We start from the raw sequence: 24,532 nt of genomic DNA, 5'->3' as shown, positions 1-24,532 counted from the left end.
ATCTAGAGGCTCAGAAGGACCCAGGTGGCCCTGGACTCCTAACGGTTGCCTGGGGAACGCGGTCAGCAGGGGCTGGTGGCTCAGTGCCCTGGCCCTCCCTACCTTCCCCGAGTCCTCTCTCCTGACCCCCAGGTGTCCTCTGATGCCCCCAACATGGCAGTGTGGGGTCAGCTCTTTCCCTTCCCACCAGGGTTGCCTGCTGGGAATTGGGGGTTCGGGAAGCCCTGGGTCCCTGAATTTGGGACAGGGCTGTTACAGGGTCAACTCTCCAGTTCCGCAAAGGCGAGCAGAGGGCAGGACGGTGGGCAGGCAGCGCCTCTCAGGGGGCTGGAGACCCCCATGGAGGAAGGGGAGGGCTGGCCAGGCCCATTGTCCGCAGGGCCAGGACGGGGCTGGGGGCAAAGGGGCTTGGTGGGAAGTGGGGCAGCCCCATGTTGGGGACTGAGCTGGAGGGCGTTCTGTCCCCAGGGGAGGTGGTCCCTGCTCCCCCACGGTCTGTGGTTCAGGGATCAGGCAGGGGTGGGCCAAGGCCAGCGGCATTGGGCAGCACTGGGCACTAGGTGGCCTCCTGGGGCACGGACACTCGTGGAGCTGGGGTGGTGGGTCTGGGCCTGTTCACCTGCTGCGTGGCCGCCTTGCCCGGGTGGCCGGGCTGCATTCCTAGAGCCCCATGGGCTGGAGCTAAGCGGACCTGGTGCTGACCAGCAGGCTCCTCAGGCTGCCCGAGGCTGGGCCGGCGGAGGCTGGCAGTGGGCAGGGAGCTCAGGCATGTGGGCCCCCAGAAACGCGTGGCCCTCCAGGTGGGGTCTGGAGAGACCTCACACCAGCAGACCAGGAGAGGTGGTGGCCATGGGAAAGGACAAGGGCAGACGGGACAGACGGTCACCGGGAATGGCACCCATCCACCAGAGCAAGAGACCACTTCACACCCTCGTCACACACGGACACAAGCAGGACTATGGGGGACAAGGGGCCACTGCGGCCAGGCAGCAGGGCTCCTGGGGAGGCGGCTGGAGGGTACTGCCTTCGCCCCTCCCTGGACACAAGGCCGCCCGTGCTTCTCTGGGACAGAAGGGGCCGGTTCCCAGGGGACACCTGGGAGAAGAACCTGAGATTGCTAAGCTTGAATCAGGCAGCCGCCTGCACAAGAGCCGTCCAGAGAGGGACCCAGGAAGGCACAGTGTGACCCGTCCACTGGCCTCCGTCTTCAGGGTGACACTGGGGAGGGGCCATTCTCTTAAAAAGCAAGGAATCCAACTCCTCCTCTGCCTCTGGACCTGTGTCCCCGGAGCCAATCAGGGTGTCCAGGGCCCTTGGCTGTGGGATTTGGGTCAGGGACCACTAGTGACCAGGGCCACCCCCGCAGCCGTCCCTGGCTCTGCCGGCTGCTGGTTCTGCCTTCCTGGAGACGGCAACTCCCTGTCGCGCTGCCCTATGTACTGGGGTTAAGATACACGGAGGCCCAGGCGGGCAGGGTGGGGCCCTCGTGTCCGTGCCCACGGCCGCACAGAGAATCTGTTACGTGATATTGCTGCAGTCTATGTGCCAGGTACAGTCCGGACCTCTACCGACAGAACACAGGTATCTATAGGGGGAACACGGACGGTCCTGGGCCGGGCCACACACCCGCACGCAGGAGGGGCCCGGGGAGAGGACCCAGGAAGCAGACAGGCAGGGGAGTGCACCACGGAGAACCAGGCCTTCCAGGGACAGGAGGGGACTCGGGCCTTGACCCTGGCCCTGACGCCTGGCCGCCTCCCTCTTGGGACCAGCCATTTACAAGATCTGGTTGTTTTGTGCAAAATGACTTAACTTCAAAAAACAGGGTGTTTCTAATCGTGTGCTGGCCCCGCCCTGGGCGTCCACCCGGGTTCCAGAACTTCCTCCATGATTGGGGGTGGGTTCTGGGATCACAGAAGCAGGGAGCAGGGTCCACACCACCCCTTGTCAGGACACGCTGACGTCCTGCTCCTGGCCTGCTTGGGAACAGCACTGACAGCCAAGCCCCAGCGAGCCTGGGGTCCTGCTGGCCCTGCCCCTGGGACGCGGCTGCCCTCGGGTCCCCCTGCCCCCTGGATGCCCAGACAGAGCTGCGCTGGCTGGAGGCCCTGATGGGCGCCATGGGGCGCGGTGTCTTGAACCAGGGCCCAGCTCCCGCTCAGCAGGCAGCGCCTGGCATTCACCCTGTCCCTGGCCTCAGACCCGACAGGACGCACACAGGCCCCGTCTCTGGATGGACCCTACACGACAGCAGCCCGGGCGCAAATACATTAAATAAAACTAAAACAAAGCACGGCTTCTCTATTAAGGCTCAGTTGCGTTGCCTCCCGGGTCAAGTACTTAGGGCGCCGCCATCCACCCAGGGGCGGGCGGGCAGCCAGGCCCCCAGGAGTGGGCAGGGGAGCAGGGAGGACACCGGGAGCCCTGTGCTGGTCTAGTCGGCTGCTGGGGAGGTGGGCGACTCCGGGAGCCCCAGGCCCCACCTGCCCAGGCCGGGTGCAGGGAGGGCAGGGCGGCGGCTGGTGGTCTCGGGACCCCTCCTCCCCAGGAGGGAGTGCTTGTGGGGCCGGGGCCCCTCTTGGCAGTCGCGCTGGGCGTTGGGCGCAGGCCCTGTGTTGGCAGGCGGGTCCGGGCGGCTCGGGTCCCCCCAGGCTCGGCCTGCTCCTGCCCGAGCCTCTCCGGCCGCTGGGCCACAGGTGTCCATCTGAGGGAACCAGCCCTGAGCTCACGACCAGGGACCAGCGGCCAGGACACCTGTCCCCGTCCCCTGGGGTCTCCCCGAGCTGCGCACACTCAGCCGCGCTCCCCCCGCCCCCACGGCGACTCTGGGGATGGGACACCCGCACCCCCTAGGACATGCTGGCTTCCTCGGGCGCCTGCCCCAGGCCCTGTGAGGCCACATGCGCAGTGGGTCACGTCCAGGTCCCTGGGCCTCAGAAACCATTTTCTGGGGTGGGGCTGGGGGCAGGAGGCCGGTCATTCCTGGCAGGGCTGGGGGCTCCGGGAGGCAGGAGGGGTTGGCAATGAGGGTGTCCAGAGGCCCCGTGCTCAGGGTCCAGGCAAGTCCGTGGAGAAATACTGCAGAACAATCTTCAGGGAGGGGCTGGCTGGCCCGGCGGCCGCAGGGCAGGAGCCCTTAGTGCTTCTCCGCCTGACTGACCTTCAGGGCGCTGATGACCCCGGTGATGTTCTCTTCTGGAACCTGCAGGCCACAAGCAAAGGCCTGAGGTTCCAGGAACCTGCCCCCCACCCCCCGCCGGCCCTGGTCCTGGGGCCCCCTCTCACCAGCGCGTGGTCGAACTTGAAGGTGCTGATGTAGTAGGCAGGGATGTCCGCCGCGGCCAGGGGCTCGGAGATCTGGGCCACGATGCCACATTCATCTGGGGAGAAGGCCTGTGCTCAGCCTCCGGGAGGCCACTGCAGGGAGGCTCCAGCCCACGCCCTGGGGCCGGGCTCCCAGCGCCTCCGCCAAGGGGCTCCCCGTGGCCGGTTCTGCCTGCTCTGACCACCCGGCCCATGCTGAGCCGCCCCCACCACGGTCTTCCCAGCCAAGCCGCGAGCTCTCTGCAGACACCCTGGGGCGACCACGGCCTCGTCCTCTCCTCGACTCTGTTCCCACCATGATGTGAGGATCCCACCGGAGGACCCCCTATAGGAGGCCTCCAGGACCCGGGGCCGCTCTCCTGGACGATCCCCCAGAACCCCGCTGTGGTCAACCGGGGCAGCCTGCTTCTTCAGCAGGTGGGGGCAGGTCTGGCCACAAGGTCCCCACAGATCCTGAAGCCCCATCTGGGAACGGACCTGGGACCCACCCCTGTGGCCCTGGCCACGTCCCTGACTCTGCATCCTCAGCTCATGCCTGACTGGGGCAGGAAGGGCCGGGCAAGTCCCCTGCGTTCTGCTTGATCTGTGCAGGTGGGGGGCTCCTGCTAAACCCAGAGCCCCTGGCCCTGTGCAGGCCTCGGCCCGTGTGTCTGGTGACCGTCCACTCCTCCTGCGGTGCAGCCTGGCTGGGTCCTGAGACACCTTCAGCTGCAGACACGGCGCCTCCTATCAACAGCGGGCAGTGGATTAAGGCCCAGGAGGGTTCTTTTTGGTGCTGGGGACTGAACCCAGGAGTGCTTTGCCACCGAGCCACGTCACTAGACAGGGCCTGGCTAAGTGGCTGAGGCTGGCCTCGAACGTGTCAACCTCCTGCCTCAGCCTCCCAAGTTGCTGGGATCATGGGCATGTGCCACCACCCTAGGCTTAGCTCCTTCTGAACTGTGGGCCGTGACGTAGCCGGGAAGGTTGGTGACCAGCGTGTACACGTGGCACAGACCAGGGAAAGGCCGAGGCTCCGGAGGCAGGAGGAGCGTGGTCTTGTGGAGCCTGTCCAGCCATGTGTTGGTGACCACGGCTCCAGATGGCTCCTGCAGCTGGGCCAGAGCGCAGAGACCACAGGTGGGGGGCACCGCCAGCTCATGGCCGCAGGGGACCAGCCTTGACACCAGACCAAGGGCCCCCACAGCTTGCCCTCCATAGGGGGCAGCAGCAGCACATGGGCGGGGAGGTAGCCCGGGCAGGGGGCAGGACAGGGTGCTGTGCTCAGCTGTCCAGCCCGGTCGCCAGAGGCTCTCCACACCCTGCCCGCGGCATGGGAGGCGCAGAGCCAGGAAGTCGGTGGAGGGCGAGGAGGAGGGCGGCTGGCAGAGCCGGAGCTGGGCCTCGCGGCCCCGTGGCCCCGTCCACACTTGGCTGCTCCTTTGGGTGGCCCAGGGCGGGGCGAGGAGAGGGCCACAAGGAACCCCAGCTCTGGCCCTCGCGTCACATCACCACCCAGCAGCCACACCACGGCTCGGACCAGAGGTGGTGGCCGGGGACTGGCCAGAGCAGGGGCAGTTCCCAGCCTCCCACCACCCACCCCCACCCACCCCCAGGACCCTGTGTGAGCCCGGCAGTGCCCGCCCCGCCCCGTGCCGCCCGGGAGGCTCACCGAATCCCAGGGGCTGCCCTCCGATGCGCACCATCTTCCAGAGCTCCCCGGAGGCGCTTGTGAAGAGCAGGTTACTAGGAAACCTAGGGGACAGGAGGCCGGCGGGCATCACCGGCTCAGACCTTCCCTGCCCACTGGCAGCCATAAGGAAGGGGCAGGGCAGGCGGGGACAGTCCCCCCAGGGTCCTCGACCTGTTGCTCGCGCCCTCCTCCTTTTGGGGGGGGGTCGTGCAGGGTGGGCGAGGGTGGAGCAGAGGCACCGCCGCGGCTCAGGTCCCCACTGTGGCGCCTGCCAGGCACCTGGGACGAGGGGCTGCCCCGGGAGGCTGCAGCAGGGACAGCGGGAGCCCCCGTGCTGACCGTCTGCCCCGCCGGCTCACCTCTGCTGGGTCTGCACGTCCATCACGAGGGAGATGTAGCCCTCGATGAGGGAGAAGGAGAAGAAGCGGATGTGGCCTCCGTCGTCACCGGCAGCCATGGGGTCCTTCACTCTGGGGACGGGGAGCTGTGAGCGGGGTCCTGCTGCCCCCCCCCTACCCAGCAGCCCCCGCCCAGGCGGGGGGAGCTCAGCCTGGGAAACCGGGGCCCCCACACTCCCACCCTTCCTCACATCTGCCAGGGCCTGGGAGGCCTCGCTGCATTCACAGAGGCGGGCACCTCACTGCACGGTGCTGGAGGCCAGCCGGCCCTCGACGCGGGCCACGGGTGTCCTGCGTAGGCTTCTCTGCCCGTGTCACAGGCTGCCCAGGGCACAGGCCAGGGCCACTGCCAACCCACCAGACCCTGCCCCACCTGCCTTGACCTGAGCAAAACACTCTGAGGAAGGACGCAGAGTCTCGCCCACGTCCTCGGCCTGCCCTGCTGTGGCGCCCCCCACTGGGCACCTTGGACAACCCCTGCCCTTGCGCCACAGCCTCCCGGAACTCTGCGTCTCCCACGGTCTGCCAGCAGCGCGCCCCGGGGACCTACCCGTTGGAGTAGAACATGACGTCCATGAGGAGGGTGGCCACGGTGGGCAGCGTGTCGGGGTCCAGGCTGGTGACGCAGAACCTGTTGCTTGGGCTGGTCAGCGGGTGGATGACCGGCCTCTGGACTGTGAGGACACCAAGACATGATGCTAAGGCGTATGGACGGTGGGGGCTCAGGGAGAGGGCAGCTGCTGTGGGAGGCCCTGCAGCCTCTCCAGCCTCCACTACCACCCGAGCTGCCAGTTCTCCATGCTTGACCCCGGCCTCAGGGCCTTTGTACATGCTTCTCCAGCTGTGGAATGGCCGTCCCAACCTTCACGCTGGCTCAGCTTTCCTTTGTGCCCAAGCCTCTGCCCCACAGTTCTGGACCCAGGGAAGTCCCTCTGATATCCTAGGCCAGGGTAGAAGTGGCCTTTGGCCACCTCGCCTGCATCCAGGGCCACCACCTCTGCTAGACCTCAGCAGCAAGGTATGACCAGGACCGGCCCACGTCACGCCTGGCGCCCACGGAAGCCCATGCACTCTGAGTGGGGCTGGTGGGAAGTAGGACTGGGACATCCCCAGGCACAGCCCCGGCCGGACTCACCCATCTTGGGCTTCACGAAGCCATTGGTGATGCCGAGGTCGTCGGCGGCCACGGTCTCGCCATTGACCACCCGCAGGATAGTGAACTCGGTGGACAGGGTGTGGGTGACGAAGGGCAGGTCTCGCTCGCGCACCTGGGGATGGGAGGCGGGGCCCTGAGTCCCTGGAAGCCCTGGGCCGTGGGCCGAGACCCTGCCCCAGAGCCAGCTCCCTCCCTCTCCGGGTGGCCTCTGGGGGGGGACCTGGAGAGGACAGGGGGGTGGGCTGCACCAGGTGCTGGGGCGTGGGCAGCTGCCTGTGGCTGCCCGGCAGGCCTGGCCGCGGCTCACCAGGATGAAGTCCGTCTGGTAGGTGGACAGCATGAACACGGAGATGTTCTGGTCGGCCAGCGGGGCGATGACGGACTTGGCGATCTTGGTCACTCCGATGGGCTGGGAGCTGGAGAAGCTGCCGCCACCGGACACCACATTCAGAGCCAGCCAGGTGGCATCTGCCACACTCAGGTGCTCCGAGGAGGGCAGCTCTGTGGGGATAGAGGGCAGCCTGTGACCCTGCGCCTCCGCAGCTCCCTCTAGGCCTTGGCCAGCTCTGCCCCCCTCTGGGCCTCCCCACTGGTCAACAGAATGGGATGTGCCTCTGAGGTCCCTCCAGGGAGGACCGGGCAGCTCTGCGGGCAAGAGGTCATCTGTGGGCACCCTGGTTTCCTTGGCTGTCACGTGGGCAGGGACACCTCGGCCTTCCCCCAGTTCTCTGTCCTGCCAGGTGCTGTCACACCATCTTCCCTGTCCCCAGGGTAACTCGCCCAGGTTTTCAAACTGAGTTCCAGGGGGCCTTGCAATGGACCCTGGGCAGGTGGGGGCCTGGCGCAGGGCGGGCGGGGGTCCTGCAGGCTACCCCTGCTGCCAGGCCTCCCCTGGGCTCCCCAGGAAGAGCACGCAGCCCCGGGAGGCTCAGGGTGACTCTGGCATGGGCGGGGGGACAGCTCTGACAGCAGGAGTCACCACGTCCATGTGTCTAGCCTGCGGAGACCTGGAATCCAGATGCCAGGGCCACCCTGCTGGTCCTGCAGACAGCACCCAGAGACCCTGCACATGGGGTGTGGCACAGGCGTTGTCTCCAGGACACAGACTCACAGGCCCTGGGATCAGAGGGGGGACAGGCACCTGGAGGCGGCCTCTGCGCCCTGCAAGGCCCTGCAGTGGGGACAGGTCATTCTCACTGGACATCCCCCAATGCAGAAGCTCTGCGAGGGTCGGGGACTTGTCCAAGGTCACCGAGGTGGGGACGAACAGCACCAGGCCTCACACTTGGGCCTGGGCACCTGTGAGAAGAAGGACCAGGTCCCCAGGAAGATGGGGCTCAGAGACTGGCCAGTGAAGGGGGCTGTGCTGGGCTCAGGCAAGAGGCCCGCCAGCCCAGCTCTGGTTGCTATGGTGACCGCAGCCCGGGAGCCCCCCTGGTCCTGCTGGCTGGGAAGGGCCAGCGGCCAGCCTCCGTGGGGAGGAGCGCAGGGGCTTGGCGGTGGCCTACAGGGCCCTCTGTCCTGGTGAGGGACACCTCACCTGCTCTCTAGGACCAGAGCCAGAGCCTCATCTCAGGGTGGGACCCCGAGGGGCCTGAACCTGGCCACGGAGGCACTTGGTGTGGGTACTGGGGGCCCCTTGCCATCTCAGCCGTGCACAAGGACAAAGGCCTGGGACCTGGGCTGCCCTGACGCTGGCCCACAGCTGGCCCTCTGCTCCTGGGCCAACCCCGACTCTCCTGCGGGGGGCGAGTCACCGACAGATGCCATGTCAACATATTTGATGGAGTCAAAAAGTGTCCCTCTCCGCGAGCACAGGGCACTCAGGGCCTTCCTGGGACAATCCTGGTGTGGCTCTTCACACCTCGAGGCCACGTCCATGCTGGCCAGTCCCTCTATGGTTGTCCTGTCAGTTCCAAGTCCCAGACTGACCAGCTGCTCCGTCTCCTTCCAAGTGGAAACCAAGGTCCACAGAAGTGCTGCCCAGGGCTGCCCGGGGAGCTTTCTGTGGCCATACCTCCTGAGCCTGGCAGGCTGGGGTCAGGGGTGACATCCAAGCCACACCACTCTGGGTCTGGCAGTTGACCCAGGCCACCTTCTCTGAGTTCTCCACCCACAGGGAGGGCAGGGGGAACGTCACCCTCTGCTTACGGGTGAGCTGATGGCCCCGAGAAGCCGCTCCTTCCCGGTGTCACAGAACAGGCCAGAGGCAGGCTGACCGGCTACAGGTCATGGCACAGGTGAGGGGGTCCCCCAGGCACCGAGGACAGCCCTCCCTGCCCACCTTGGCTGCCAGCCTGCGGTGGGGGCTGAGCTCCAGAACTGAGGGGGAGGTCAGCTTGGACACCTGTGGATGGCCCCTCCCCAGGCCTGCACGGCCCGTCCACGCTCAGCCAGAGACCACTCACAGCTGGGTGTCTCCCCGTACCCCAGGGTGCGGGGGCAGGGCGACAACCCAGGCCATGGGCTTTAACGGTGTGGCCCTGGCTGCCCTCCCCACAGAGGCCCCCAGAGGCTGCTGCTTCCTAGACGGGAGGACATGTCATCTGTGGAGATGCTGCTGTCACTGAGGTGCCACTAGTTTCCTGGGCCTGGAGGAGTCGCGGGGGGGGGGTCTCTAGGGGAAGTCCAAGCCAGAGACAGCCAGAAATGGGGACACAGGGTTCGGGGTGACGTCTGGCAGCCCACAGGGGGACACTGCCAGGAAGAGCTCAGACCAAGCCAGCAGCTGCCATCTGAAAGGCCTGCCATCCGGCGGGCACTGCCCACCTTGCTCTCAGCCTCAGCCCAGGTGACACCACTGAGCTCCTTCAGGTGACAGGCACAGAGACCCTGGGCTTCGCTGCCCCCACCTGAACACTGCCTGGCCCTGGGGAGGGGAGGTCCTCCTGTGCCCCCTCCTCACCCCGGGCCAAGCCTCAGGGCGCCCACGGTGTCACTCTGGGGCCTTGGGGATAAGCCACAGCCAGCCAGGCCTCCTGCGGGGAGCAGACCACTCCAAGGCCAAGTGCATTCTTCCTGCCGCTTCCCGTCATCCAGGACCCCAAAGTAACCTCCCGGGGCCGAGGCCTCTCCCCATCTTGCCCTGGCCCCGGGACTGTGGCTCGGAGTGTAGGGTGCACCCTGAGGTCAGGCGGGTGGGCTGAATCCAGCTGTGTGACATGGCCAGGTCCCCGCCCCGGGTTCCTTTGTGTTCAACGTGAGGGGCTGAGGGCAGAGGGCACCGAGAGTCCCTCAGCTGATCTAAGTGCCGTCACCCCAGGGCTCAGCCAGCACCACAGAGCTTCTGTGACCTCGTGGCTTCTGCCCGCCTTGCTGGTTCCGGTGCCCGGGTGCCCAGGTGCCATCAGGGTCTCGAGGGCTCATTCTGTGGGGTGCGGATCGCGGGCAGGAGCACGCGGCCCAGAGGGCTTCCAACAGACACCCGGGCAGAATGCCATGCGTGGGTCAAAACATGCACCAAACATCTCTTTAGACAACAGAGAAAACCCGAGTGTCACGTTCATGTCAGAGGTGACGTTCTGACGTCTCGGTGGGGGACCCTAGCCCTGTGCTCAGGGTGACCTGCCTGTGTCCTAGGGCTCAGTGTTTATGGAGGAGAGGGAGGACCTGTCCTCGGAGGTGAGCAGCGAGTCCCGCCTCGGGGAGGCTGCGCGGCTGTCCCTACGGTGGGCCTGACCTCTCTGCAAGTCTGAGCCCTGACCCTGGGGCCACTCCAGCCAGCACCACATGGTGACAGAGGACGAGTGAAGGTGGGGTGGCTCAGGGACAGCCGTCCATAAAGCCACCCTGGGGAGGCCCGCAGGGGAGCGGGTGGGTGGGAGCCGGGTGTCCCGGTCCTCAGGTCCACCCCTCCTGTCCCTCGCTGTCCTCCAGCCGCTGCCCACTCTGGGCAGCGCAGCCTCAGCTCTGGGCCAAGCTGCTCTGTTAAAGTCTGGGGTACGGGACGTGTGTGAGGGTGCACGGTGCCTGGGCCGCCTGCCGTGCGGGGACAGCGGGAAGAACGTGCCCCGAGGCTGGGCCTCTACCTTAACCAGGACACCAGCTCCTCCACTGTGCTGGACGGGGGGCGAAGGTGACTCCCCGCTGGGGGACCCCTCTGCCCCTTGGCTCACGGAGACGGCAAACTGCGCACTGAGCCGGGAAGGAGACGGCAGGAGCCAAGGCTCTGCTGCTGACTGGGCAGGTGCGCAACAGACAGCGCCCAGGGACCCTGCGGACCTCGGGCTAGGGGGCCGTCACTGGCTCCATGCTGCTGGGCAGCTCGTCCCCGGTCAGGAGCACGGCAGAGCCTGGGTGACCCGGCTGGGTGGGAGGCAGGAGTCACGGCTGCCGTTGATTTTTGAGGTGCTGGGTGGAACCCAAGGTCTTGTTCCCGCTAAGCAGCACCCTCCCAGGAGGCCGCACCTGACCCGCAGGTGACTCCTTGAGCCAGGGTCTCCCTCTGCTGCCCAGGCTGGCCTCAGACTCCTGAGGCTCAAGCGATCCTCTAGTGTCAGGCTCCTGAGTAGCTGGGATTACGGTTGTGTGCCACCGCGTCCGGCAGGAGTTGAAGCTCAGTGTCCTCCTTCCTCCTACTTTTGTCTGACCTCCACCCACTGACCACTCCCTGGCCATGTGTGCTACGGGTCACGTGGACACCACTGCTCGGTGATGGGTGAAGCCAGCTCGGCACCTGGCCCCGTAGCACCTGGCCTAGGGGTGCCCCCAGCCGGGGGCTGCTTCTGCTCTAGTGGTCCCTGAGGACGCACAGCACGTGGCCAGCGCCTGCTAGACACAGAGAAGATCAGGTGCGCACAGCTCACCCGCCGTTTGCCACCCAGCCCACACGCGCCCACCTGAGCCAGGAGCCCCTACGACTTCCAGGTCACAAAGAACCGCGCTGGTTCCTGCTGCCACCATCTGAGCCCCTCCGGGGGCTCAGCGACCTGCGTACTGCGACCTGCAGACGGCGGCTGGCTTCTGCCGAGACAGCTGTCGGTCACCAGATGCTCTGGCCAACGGCAAGAGGGGCCAAGGTGGCCCTGGGTGACAACCAAAGCTCTCGGAGCTGGGGGTGCCCCACTCTGTCTCTCGGCAGCACAGCGGGGCCACCACTGCCCCTGGTCCCTCGGGGCGGCCACCAGGCCAGAACCCTCACCCACAGACACTCCCCTCAGTCCTTCCAGAACCTTCCACCGTACCCAGGAACACCAGCCACCCCTGCCCCCAGGTGCTCTGGAGCCTCGGTCTGTAGGTGCCACACTGCCCCATGGCTGCCCCCCGGGACCCCAGGGAAGCTCACCTGAGCGATGGGCTGGCCCCAGGTGGCTTCCCAGCTCTCTTGGTGGCGGTCACTGGGCGCCTGTTCCTCATACTTCCCCCACCTGTGGCTCCTTGGTGACGGTGCCAGGGACATTTATGACTTAAACACACCCAGTGTCTTTTCTCAGGTGGTCACGGACACCCTCGCGGCCCAGCAATTGTGGCCTGGACAGGAGGCCATCACCCAGGGCTGGCCCTTCCCGGCCCCCGCGGGGCACGCCTCGCCTGCTTGCCCTCTGTCTTGCCTTCTCTGAGAGAGCACTGAGCCCAGGCCCCATGTCGTCCCCACTCTGCTCCGGCCACCGGGATGGGCCCGGGGCCCGCAAGGCTGCTCAGGGAGCCCCTGGGTCAGTTCTGGGGTCGAACCAGGGCCGCAGAGGAGTAAGGCCAGGCCTACAGGACCTGCGCCCGGGGCCTTCAGGGCACCCTTATGGCTCTGGGGAGAGGCCGTGGTGGAGGAGCTGCGGGGCTCCCTCTGTGGGCAGTGAGGAGCCTCAGAGGGGCCTGAGGCCTCAGAGTGGACACAGCCCGCTGGACACCTGCAGGAGACCTCTGAGCAAGCGCAGCCCCAGGGGCGGCTGGAGCACTCGGCCAGCTGCAGAGTCCCACCGACTCACACGACTCCCCCTCCCCTTCCCCGGCCTCCCAGCCCTCCAGGGCCAGCAAAAGTGCCCCCTCCTCCAGATGTCCTCCCTGACCGTGGGTCCACTGGAAGCAGCCTTCCTAGCCCCCAGAAAGGGCCAGGGAAGACACTGCTCTCCCACACCCCAGCGAGCTCGGGCGGGGGCTGCTGCTGGCCAGGCGGAGAGGTCAGGGAAAGCCTCCAGGCGAACGCAGACCTGGACACCCTCTCCTCCTCCGCGCAGGCCGCCAGCACCACGAGGATCCTTTCCCGGGCACAGGGGCGCACACCTGTGATCCCAGCTATTTGGGAGGCCGAGACTGGAGGATCTCAAGTTCAAGGCCATCCTCAGCAACTCCGTGAGGCCCTAAGCAACTCAGCAAGAGCCTGTCTCAAAATAAAAAGTAAAAAGGGCTGGGACGTGGCTCAGTGGTCAAGCGCCCTGGGGTTCAGTGCCCAGCGCCGAGGGCCAGGGAATCCTCTGATGGCTCAGAATAAAGGCCCCCCACTCCCTGGCCCCAGCCTTCCTGGCCTCAGCTGTCCCTCTCTTCTTCCTGCCAGGTTCCCTGGGGCTGCCGGCCAGCCCCCCGTCTCTGGAAGCCCAGGACTGTCTGGAGAGCCCCTCCGAGTGGCACCCCTGCAGGGCTCACTGTGGACTGCTCCCTCCAGGAAGCCCTCTGGGACTGCACCCTTGCCCTCTGACGCAATCATCGGTTGGCTGTTCCCAAGTCTCTTAGAGGCCGAGGCTGGACCCCTTACCTCTCCTCTCTGCCCAGGGCTTGGCCCACGGAAGCATCTAGACTCAGGTGTGAGGCCCTGGGCAAGCTGTGACCTTCCGGGCCTCGGTACCCTCCTCCACACAGCTGGGTGACAAGAGCCATTCCAGGCGTCTGCAGAGGGCAGCGTGCCAGGCTGGAGAGAGGTGGACATTTGGGGACATTGCTCCCGGTTCTGACTCCACCGAGGTGGGAAGCACCTCCCTGGCTGCTCAGGTCAGCACTGTGTCCACTGGACGCCAAGGCGCTCGACGCTTAGCACGAAACAGGCTTGGGTTGGGGACTCTGCCCAGCGGCAGGCTGGCTCAGTCACCCTGGTCTTGGGGACCGTGGGCCCTGCTGGCTGCCCCGCTGGGGACGTGCGCTGTGTCCACTTACGACAGGGTTCTGGGGCGGTCCCTTCGGAGGGAACGAGAACCCGGGTGTGACTTTCCTCCTCCAGATCCCGGGCCCCTCCTGTGGTCCCCTGCACAGGGACCCCTGTGGGGAGTTCTTGTGGCTCAGGGACTCTGTGCACTTGGCCGGCGGCCTGTGGAGCTGGGCTGGACCCTCCCCTCCCTGGTCTGGTCCAGGGCTGGGCACAGCAGCTGTCAGTAAACGCTGCCTCTATCTTGTGAGGCCAGTGGCCTCGGGTGAGCAGCGCCTTGGCCACAGGACATCTTCTCGGCCACAGATGGTCCCTGGAATGTGGCCCCCGGGGGGGGGGAGCCTCCCTGTCTCCCTGCTCCTCTGGCCTCTCACCCCCACTGCCTGGCCCCATCTTGGGGGTGGACTAAAATGACCATCTACTCCAGGGAGCCGAGGCCCCGCCACTTCCCTCTGCCTCTGGGGTGCTGCGAGCTGCAGCTCTGGGTAGAAAGGTCCGTGAGTGGCGGAAGAAATGGGACTGTTGGGGTCCACATAAACAACGGAACATTACTCGGTCATGAAGAAGAATGAAATCATGGCATTTGCTGGTAAATGGCTGGATCTGGAGATGACCGTGCAGGCGTGGCACTGACAGACAGGTTCATCTTGTCACGCTAAGTGAATAAGCCAAGCCCCCCCAAACCAAAGGCCAAACGTTCTCTCTGATACGCGGGTGCTAATCCACAACCGGGGGTGAAGGGGAAAGAAGTTCACTGGATTAGACAAAGGGGAGGGAGGTGGGACTGGGAAAGACGGTGGATGAACTGGACACCACTTTCCTGTGTTCACACGTGACCGGTGACACTCCACGTCACTACAACCACAGGGTGGGATCCTGATTAGAATATGTCATACTCCACGTGTGCACAATACGTTAGGCACACTCCACGGTCACGTCACGTGAATAAATCAAACAAATGAGAATGCGTCTGAGCTGCCGGGCTCGGGATTCCCAGGGCACAGGGTCCCCAGGGCGCGCTCTGTGGTCAACCCGGGAGCTCCTGTTTCCTCTGCTCGGAAACAACGACCGGGAGTGGGCGGCGGGTGCCCGATTGCCCTCTGCACACACACGCCCCTCCCTGCGGAGCAGGAGGCCCTGGCCCTGCCCTGGCCACGCACTGCCCCCTGCAGGTGGCCAGGGACACTGCGCCCGAGATGGGGAAGTGGGCCGGGTTCCCTGCCCTGGCTTCCAGCCTCTGAAGGACCCAGGGGGGGAAATGGCCTGTCCCCTCCTGTGACCGTCACCCTCTCATCAGTGGCGCGAGGCTGCACTGCTGCCCCGAGGCCCCACCAGACGGCCACGCAGCCAGCTTCCCATGGGCGCCCTTTCTGGTGCCGTTCTGGGGCCCGGCTGAGTGGCTTCGTGTGCTGAGGTGGGTTCCTCGGTCCACCCGGGGGTCAGCAGGGACTGACCACAGGGCCTGGCGCCAGAGGCAGCTCCTCTCCAGTCTGAGAGCAGCCACCTGGGCCCGGACACGGAAGGCGAGGCCACTCGTCCCTCTGGGCCAGCCTGCGGACTCTCGGACGTCCACTGGCCACGTTTCCTGCAGCGTCCACGGGCCTGGGGGACCGGGCCCTCGCCTTGCTGCTGGGCTGCACCGGCCCCTCCACAGCGTGGGGGTGAGTAGCTGGGGGTCCCTGCAGGGGTCCAGCCCCCGCCCGTGGGAAGGCACAGGCTGCCCTCTGCCTGTCACTGCAGGGTAGAAGGTGACAAAGTGAACTCGCCCGTCGGTGTCCTGCCTGCAGCCGAGAGCTGGGCGCAGCCTAGGCTTTCAGAGCACAGCTCGAGGGACCTGGGGACAGGGAGTGGGGACCGGGCGTCCTGGGGAGGGGGCGAGGCCTGGAATCAGATCGAGTGACAGGCACACACCGCACAAAGGTGACCCTGGGGCTGGGGTGCCACTCGGGCGAGGTGCCTACCGGGGGCTTCAGGACACAGCGACACCCCTCTCAAAGGACGGAAATGAGAACGACGGGGGACGGAGGGCGTCCTCCACGGAGCCAGGTCACGCTCACCAGGGCCACGCTGCTCCTCCCCCCAGGTCCCCGACCTCAGGGCCCCTCAGGGGCAGGGGACGGGGTGGGCGGCCACTCACCCAGGAAGCCCTCCTCATCCACGATGATGGTGTAGTCCTCCGGTGTCTCCGTCAGACTGAAGAACTTGCACCTGGGGACAGACAGGGACACGGTGGTCAGTCCTGGCTGGACCCAGTGGGGTGCGACTCTGTTTCCCCAGAGCCCCGACCCTGGGCTGTGGGGACTCGCACCCTCCATGTCCCCACGGACCCCCAGTACTGGCTGGGGGTGGTCACAGAGAGGCCTACAGATGCTGAATGTCCCCTGGCCTCCCCGGTCCTTGAGAACCCGAGCCAGACCCTGTGGTCCTCTGGGCCACATCCCGTGGCACCTTCCACAGGGCCCTAGAGGCCTCTGGTGGCTCCTGGAGGCCCAGCGGTCCAGCCGCCAGGCCGCCACCTGCTCAGGACAGAAGCTCCGCACCAGGACGTGCGCACGTGTCTCCTGACCGCCTCTCGTGGCCCGAGCTGCAGAGGCCCCGCGACCCTCCTTCCACGCAACGTGCAGGAGGGCTAGTGACCCTGCGCCCCTGTGGGGTCACACACTGGGAGTCTGTCCTCGTGACTTCTGGAAGAGGACAGGCCAGCGAGCCTTTGTGGGGCCGGGACGGCTCCATTGCTCCAGGGTGGCCGCTGGCAAGACCCTGTTGTCCATCAGGTCAAAGGAGGCCCTGAGCCACGCCTGGGAGCCCGACCCCGGGGAGGCCGGGCGGAGCCTCCACTCCCTAAAGCAGCCTCCCCCCAGGTCCAGGCCAATCGCCGTGGCTGCCTGGACAGGTGGTAGCCCTCACGGCTCCTGGACAACAGCCAGGGGTCACAGTTGTAAGTGGCCACCAGGGGCCCGGCCTGGCCCTCCCGGGGACCCCTCATGCTGCGAGGAGCCTCCCGCCGTCCCAGAGCCCCAGGAAGGAGAAGGGACCCCGTGGTTGCTCCTGTCACCCTCGTGGCTGGGGACACTCCAGAAAGAGACCATGCAGATGGCTCCGCGGGACACAGACTGCGGCAGAAGGCCACCAGGCCCCTGCACTCAGGGTTGAATAAAGAAGGCGTTGGGTGAGCCGACCGGGCAGTGCCCGCGGCCTGCCTGCTGTGGGACACCCGCCTCAGGGACAGGTGGCAGCCCCGGAGGGCAGAGCAGTGGAGGGACCAGCTGCATCACCCGGGTGACCAGACTCGGCTCTCGGACGGGCTCTCCACGTCCCCGTGACCCTGGGTCCCCGAGCTCTGCTCCCCCGGCGCGGCTCTGGCTGGAGGCTGCGTCGGCCTCCTGCCCGGTCCTGCCCGGTCCTGCCCCTGTCCTGGCCCGTCCTGCCCTGGCTCCTGGCGCGCCGTCCATGCTCCGCCCGCCTCCAGGGTTGGCAAGGGCTCCTTCCACTGACCGGCACGTCCTCCTCTCCTCCTTGGCTGCCGACTCCCTGCCCAGCCTCCGGGAACAGTCCCAGCCTCTCCTCAGGAAAATCCCTTCCCAGTCAGCGCCAGCCACTTTCTCCCTCAGCTACCCCAGAGTGGTCCTCCTGGAGGCCAAAGCCTCAGGTTCTCGCCCCTGTCCTGGAGGGGACGTCTAGGACACTATGGATGGCTTAGAGTTGCTTCCCAACTCTAAGAGTTCATTCTCCTCATGGTCTACATGAAATACGCCCTGACAGCTGGGCAGTACACAACCCGGGCAACTGCACATAACAGTTCCGAGTGCTGTCCACAACTTATTACAGACACTTTGTAGGAGAAGGGGGGTCTGCTTCTCCCAGGAGGCTGTAAGCTCTCAGAGGCTAGGGCAGTGGGTCCTCTGGACACACATCCAGAACCCACCCCTGGCTGGTATAAAATCAGCACTTGGTGACTGCTAAGCTAAGGGTCACACACTGCTGGGTTTTTTTTTTTTTTTTGTACTGGAGATTGAACCCAGGGTCCCTCGACCACTGAGCCCCATCCCCAGCCCTATTTTGGGTTTTATTTAGAGACAGGGTCTCACTGAGTTGCTTAGCGTCTCACCATGGCTGAGGCTGGCTCTGAACTCGCGATCCTCCTGCCTCAGCCTCCTGAGCTGCGGGGATCCCAGGCGGGCCCGGCCCACACCTACCTTGGCAGCTGGAGAAGCCGTGGCCTGCACCAGCTCTGCCCGTCCCCGGGTGGCACTGTCTGCATGGACCCCTCTCCTCTGGGGGAGGCCACAGTCTCCAGTCCCTACTCTGCCCTCTCTCAAGCCACGGCTGGACGCACAGCCCAGTGTGGGTGGCCACGGGTCCCTGACTACAGAGAGCTGAGGGGCAAGACCTGTCACCAGGCCTGGTGCTCGGGGCTGCAGGAGACCTGCCTCATCCTGCACCACGAGGGACAGGCCCAGGGTGGCCCAGGTGCTGTCCAGCTCCAGCCTGGGCAGTGCCCAGCCTTCAGGGACCCTGCCAGCCCCCCAGCAGGCAGACCCCCAGCCCTGGCCACTGGGGGGGACCAGACAGGTCATCCCAGAACCAGCCAGTCTGTCCGGAAAACTCCCAAGAACAGGAAAATCCCCCAACCAGTGCTGATCCAGTCCCAGGAAACTGGACTGGACGAGTGACAGACCTGTTCCCACACGACGGGACGGGGGCGCAGCCCGACTCTGGAGGGGAGGGCACTGTCATGTCTCAGTGGAGAGTGTCCTTCGTGTGGGGCAGTACACACCCCGTGCAACTGTGTGTGACGGTCACTTGGCAGGTTCCGCAGAAGCAGTCAGGTCGACGCGAACCCAAGAGCCCCGAGCAACGAGAGGGAGACCACGGTGACAGCAGCTGTGGCTCACTGTGGTTCAGGGCACACCCCAAGAATCAGGGTCCCCTGCTCAGGGGCACCACAGCACCCTGGGGTTCTAGGAAGAGAACACGGGTCCTGGGGGAGGGCAGGTAGCTCGAGGAAGCCCAGGTCTGTTCAGGGCATCACAGTCAACACAGAGCATGCCCAGGGGGGCCGAAGGGACCCTATACTGTGTCCCCACCAGCCTGGGGGAGGCTCCAGTCACACCGTGGACTCTCTGAAGGGACCATGGGACGCCAGCTGTGTGACTTCAGGCACGTTTCCCGCCCTCTCCTCTCCCTGGGTCCAGGGGGTGAGGGCTGTGCCACGTGCTCCTGCCTGACCACAGGCTGGGAGCAACAGGCCCAAAGGACCATGGACTGAACCTCTGAAAACACAAGTCCCAACAGACCTTCCCTCTTTTTAAGCTGATGGTCTCAGGTGTTTCGTAACAGTAACAGAAGCTGACCCCACAGCTGGCTTGGAGGTGGAGTCGTCCACTCTAAGCCCTGGGTAGGCGAGCTGCAGATTCCAGGGAGGACGGATGGGTTAAGCCACCTCCATGCCTGGTGGACAAGGGTTTTTAATTCTCTTCTTTTTCATGCTAGGGATGGAACCCAGGGCCTCGCGGATGTGATGAAACACTGCACCACCGAGCACCCACCACCCTCTATTCCTTAAACACCCACCTCTCCCGAGCTGCCCCGAGCTGCCCCGAGCACACCCTTCAGCTGCAAGGTGCCTGTTCACCTTCCAGCTGCCCCCAGGTGGCTGGGGATAGGACAGGGACGCTCCTTTATAACAGAACAGGAACCGAGCCAAACCCGCAGTCCGGAGCATGACCCAGGCTGGTCCCTGGCTCCCGACAGCTGTGGCCAAGACCTCAGGAAGTCGTCAGCCTCTCGGCAGGACTGAGCAGAGCTAGGCAGGTGGCCTGAGAGCACCGCAGGGCTTGATGCGCCCCCCCCCCCCAATGCTGCAAAGAGCAGGGCTCAGGGAGGGTGGCTGGGTGGAGCCCAGGGCCTGGACGCGGCTCTGCCAACGACCCACGCAGGTCCCGGCCCGGTGCAGAGTCGGGGCTTCTTACCAAGCGCGGCCCCTGCAGTCTGAAAGAAGGGCTTCAGCCACATCTCTGCAGCCACCAGGGAGGGACCAGCTGAGCCTCCTCCGGGGACACACTGCCCCTGCTGGCCACTCAGGCCGCCAGGTCGCTGGGGTACAGAGGGGCCCTGATTGGCCATGTCCACAGGGCCTCCTGTGCCAGGCAGAGTCTGGCGGGTGGCAGGCGGGCTCTGCTCTTGGCGGGCGTAGCCCCTCCCCACCGCCTCCCGCGTCCCTGACACCTCATCTCAGCACCTGGCCACGGGAGGCGCAGGGGGCAGCTCGAGCCGTGGCCGAGCCCGAGCCCTGCCCGGCTTTTGCCAGCCAAAGGGTGGACCCGACGGGCACTGCCTTCTCTGTAAGATGGAAGACAGACCCTGCTGTGTCACGGGGGCCATTGGGGGATCAGTGAAGGCACGTGGCCACCTGGGGAGACCTGCAGGGGCAGGACCGCGGATGGCAGAAGGGACAGGAAGATCTGGAAATGCCCGGGGACCCAGCTGGCCCACTCCCACCCTGTGGGGGCCCCGGGTCTCTGGTGGCGTCTCTGGTGCCAGGTGCTCGCTGACTTGGGGGCTCCCAGGCCACTCGCCATCCCCCTCCCCATGAGCGCCCGCGCCTGCCAGCGGTCACCTCCCTGTGAGGAGCTCCGTCACCGTGCTGAGGTCACAGTTCCAGGGCTGCCTTTGCCACGGCCTCTCCTCTCTCAGCCCGGCCCCCAGTGCCCCGACGCCACACAGCACCTGGCACAGGGTCCGTTACACAAGGAAGGCGTAGAATGGCAGTCCCCTGGGAGACTGGTCATGGGACCCTCGCGGACACCCAAGTCCTTCGATGCTCAAGAGCCCTCCACAGAGTGGCTTGGCACCCGTGCTGAGTCTGCGCCCATCTCGCTTCACGCTGTCTCTGGACACCGGAGGACATCCCCTGGGCGCACGGTGGCACACGGTGGCCTCCTCACTTGCACGACACCCGCAGCACTAGGTGCACAGCAGGTTCAAGTCTTGCTCTGGGGACTTCTGGGTCCCTCCCTGCCCTGTTCCTGCCACAGATGGGCATATGGACAGCAGCTTAGGCGGCCAACCCCGACCTTGCCTCCCATGGGGGCTCCGTGAGCCTCCGTCCAGGGGCGTCCACCCTCTCACTGATGTAACGGGAGGCAGGAGGAGGACGGTCCCAACGGCCTGTTCTCAGTAACGACCACCTGGCTGCAGGCCAGAGGCCCATGGCAGGAGAGGTGAACGACGGCAGAGGGACATCACTGCCCAGGTGACAGGGAGGCCGCCTCAGCAGCATCCTGCGAGGACAGGGGACCGTCCCCAGGGTTCTGTGCACACAGAGCCTGCAGGGTTAAGGCAGCTGAAAAACGCCCCTGAGGGTCCCTCTAGTCACTGTCCCCGAGGGACCGAGATCACAGTCACCCTGGGTGGGAGGTGACCACAGGGCCCTGGACACCGGCCGGTGATGGGCAGGCTGCTGAGTGGACCCTCCCTCCTCTCTGGCCCCGCAGACACTGATCGTACCCCTAACACCTGCCCTTAGCTGAAGGACCAGGAGGCCGTGCGAGGACCCAGCTGGAACCACGGCCTGCCTGGTCCCCTGGGGAGCCTGGAGGGGCAGGCGGTGGCCCTGGGGTCTGGCAGAGGGCGGGGAGGGCTGGGCCACAGAACCAGGGCTGCTGCCGGCTGCAGAGGAGACAAGGCACTGGCCACCAGAGGGCAGGCCAGAGGGACAGGGTCAGGAGGACCCCGGGCGGACAAGGCCACAGCCCCCACCCAGGCCCACGGGGTCTGGGTCACTCTTTCCAGCCAGGGCTGGGCAGCGACGTGGGTGTTCACTGTGGCTCCACAGATGGACCTACAGCCCCTAACTTGGTCCCCTGGACCAGTTTCCAGCCCCGACGTGGCTCTGGTGGAGGTGCCAGCCCAGCCTGTGCCCATTTTCCAAGAGGGGCATGTCCCTCCCTCAGGGGAGCTGGTCCTGTCAACAGGACCACCAGGTGCCCGTGGCAGCCACCTCTGGTCTCCTCCTGACACTGGGAGCCCATCCACTGCCCAAGTCCTGTAACCAGAACACATAAGCTGGACACCTGGTCTAAAGCCTCTTGTGCCCAAGTCCCCTGAGTGTGTCACTGCAAGGCCTCAGGGCCCAGTGGGGACATCACCTGGAGGTGTTGTCCTGTTGCCTGGCGATCCAGGGCCCCGGCCACCCCAACCCCTCCGTCTATGGGGCAGGGTGTCCTTGGCAGCCCCACGGCTGACCCCATCCTCAGATGCCCCTGAAGAAATGACCTCCAGCCTGGCAACGTCCTGGACACGACTCTGGCCACTCTCCCCCAGGCCTCTCCTGTCCCCGGCCGGCTGGCCCAGGGCCCGGGCTCCCTAAGGAGCCGGCGAGGGCCGTCCTCAGACGTCCAAGGGCCATGTCCCCGCCCCGTCCTGGCCTCAGGAAGCCGGGTCCTCACAGGGCCTTCCTTCCTGTCTTGCCCTCGCCTCTCTGAGGCCACTGTCACCTCAGCTTCTCTCACAGGCTCAAGTTTCCTCCCCCCCCGTCGCCCTCTGCCGGCCCAGCACTGCCCTGGCTGCTCCACCAGCCAGACCTGGGGGCAGGACCCTGGCCGGCGGCTGGTCCTTGCTGCCATCGCTCTGCTTCCTGCAGGGACTCCTCCAGCGGTGGCCGCTCTCGAGGGCACCCAGGCCTGCCTGGCCCCACGGACTCCACTCCCCCTCCAGGTCCAGCCTCCCCCAGCCTCGCCTTCCTCACAGCCCTGCTCCGAGATGGGAACTGCTTCTCCCCATTCCCTAGACGAGGACACCGAGGCCTAGGGAGACTGAGTGACCAGACGGGTCCAGCTGCAGCGGGCCCCAAGGGTGGCTTGTCCCTGTCCCCAGAGGATGAGGTGGAGCCACATGCCCACTGCCACCCTAGAATCCTGTCCTGCCTCCCTGGGGTTGGATCAGGGCCCACGGCCAGGGCAGAGCCAAGGCCTGGGACTGCCCTGTGCAGGCCTGGAAGCTGAGTCACCTCCAAGAAGCACAGTGCCATCTGCAGGCGCGCTGGCCGCTGGGCGGCACCAGAAACCCGATCTGTTTACTCTGAGTTCCCGACTCTGCAGGGCAGGCCCTCGGCGGCCTCCCCTGGGCACCGGGGCCATAAGCCCCGGCCAGCCCGAGCCCCGGCCAGCAACACCCCTTCACCAGGAGTGGAGCAGAGGGCAGCTGAAGGGGAGCTGGTCAGGCCAGGCCCACAGCTGAGACTTGGGGTTTATGGACCAGATAAAATCAGCAGGGCCAGGGAGAGGCAGGGCTGGGAGGCCAGCTGTGCCATCTTCCAGACCCTGGAGGCTGGTGAGGCTGCACTCAGACCCCAGGAGGCCAGCGTCCCCTCCGTGAGGTGACCCTTCCTTTCTGGGGCAGCTGATTCTAGACGCTCCACCAATGAGGCCTCCTGTAAGGGTTCACCTGGCTCATCTTCATTCTGTCCTTCGGGGCCCCCGATGCTCACCTGAACGTGGGTGTCGCAGCTGGGAGGGTGGCGGAGAGCTCGGCGGGGCCACTTCTGGGATGGCCCCTCACTCTGCTCCCCGCCTGGGATGTTCCGCCCTGCGCTCCTCAAACTTCACGTTTCAGGTGGACCCTGCCGTGGGCCGCCCTCTGTTCCATGGGAAGCCCTCTCAGTGCCGCCCATACCTCCCCTCCTGATGGCCAGCGCCTGCTCAGTGAGTGGGATGCGCAGAACGAGAGCCCGTTCTGCTGAGTTTACTGCCCCTGCCCCGATACTGGGTGCTTACATGGGTGGGGACCAAGGCTGCTTCACCACTGCAACCCCCACTCACAGCTCCAAGGGTCCAGAGGGCTGCGGCAACATCCCACCGAGTCCACCACGGGAGGAGGGCAGAGTCGAAAAGCTTGTAAATCTTAGGTTGCACGACATTCTGAGTAGCATGATGCTATCCCATGCTGTCCCCCTGTGTCCTACCCTGGATGTGAATCGTCCCGTCCAGTGTATCCATGCTGTCTATACAACCTGCCTGTTAGTCACCTGGCTAGTCTTAGTGGCCGTCTGTGTCATCAGATACACTGCTGTCCTTGTTACAGTTCAAGTAACCCCTATGTTACTCACTAATGGTTTTGAAGAACCACAGGAGCGACGCTGGCAATTTCATTACAGTCGATTGCTATATTTGTTTACTTTTATTAGTGGTTATTGTCATCTGTTGCTAGCTTATAAATAAAACCTTATCATATCTAAGAAAACTGTGTCCATTTAAACTGGTTCTCTCCATGGTTTCAAGCATCCAATGGGGGGCCTGGAACTCGATCCCCATGGACGTGTGGGGGCTGTGGTGTGGAGGATTTGGCAGAGTCAGGCAGGTGCCTTCACGGCCCCCGGAGCCTGTGGGTTCCACTACCTCCAACTCAGCAAGCCTGGTGAGGTCTTGTTGGTGGTCGAGTCACCAAGGTGTGGCTGGGAGCCACATTAAGCCCGGGGAAAAGGACTCAGGTGGAATCGCACACAGGCCAGGGTGGGGGAGGAGAGACGGGCCTCGTTCTCTGGCAGGTCTTGTCTGTGTGCTGGCTCCCTGTGCTGAGCCCTGGACCACCCACCACGTCACCTGCCTGCCCCCTGGGAATGAAGATGAAGGCTGCAGGGTCACGGTCCCCGGGTCTTCCTCCTTCTCTCGGGGCTCCTCTGGGCCTCAGCCAGACTCGTCGAGCAGTCCTCTGCTGGTGGCCATGTGGCTCGGGCTCCAGGGTGGGCCCTGAGGGTCCCCAGAAGCCAAGGCTGAGGGGAGAGGGGCCTGGAGTTGACCGGGGCTGGAGAAGGAAGGACTGCGCCATCACCACGCCATGCCCGGCGCTGACCCCAGGTGGCGCTCTTCGTCGCAGGTGAGAAACGTTTTGAAGGTGCTGGCACCCAAGCCTGG

General features: G+C 65.5%; 1 protein-coding gene across 1 annotated transcript in view; it reads right to left on the bottom strand.

The window, feature by feature from the left end:
- Positions 1–2,281: 2,281 nt before the first annotated feature.
- Castor2 (cytosolic arginine sensor for mTORC1 subunit 2) overlaps positions 2,282–24,532 on the bottom strand; it is a 40,607-nt gene continuing 18,356 nt past the window's right edge. Inside the window, exons 2-9 of the mRNA XM_026396924.2 lie at positions 15,757–15,827; positions 6,858–7,051; positions 6,530–6,662; positions 5,945–6,068; positions 5,356–5,466; positions 4,976–5,058; positions 3,286–3,380; positions 2,282–3,202 (exon numbers count right to left, since the gene is read on the bottom strand). Coding sequence (XP_026252709.1) covers positions 3,137–3,202; positions 3,286–3,380; positions 4,976–5,058; positions 5,356–5,466; positions 5,945–6,068; positions 6,530–6,662; positions 6,858–7,051; positions 15,757–15,827 — 877 coding nt within the window. The 3' untranslated portion in view covers positions 2,282–3,136. The remainder of the gene's footprint in view (positions 3,203–3,285; positions 3,381–4,975; positions 5,059–5,355; positions 5,467–5,944; positions 6,069–6,529; positions 6,663–6,857; positions 7,052–15,756; positions 15,828–24,532) is intronic.

This window comes from Urocitellus parryii, chromosome 9 (assembly GCF_045843805.1).
Source record: "Urocitellus parryii isolate mUroPar1 chromosome 9, mUroPar1.hap1, whole genome shotgun sequence".
In the NCBI taxonomy this organism is placed as follows: domain Eukaryota; kingdom Metazoa; phylum Chordata; class Mammalia; order Rodentia; family Sciuridae; genus Urocitellus; species Urocitellus parryii.
Note: the sequence above shows the minus strand (reverse complement) of the source record. Positions and strands in the feature narration are given on the sequence as shown.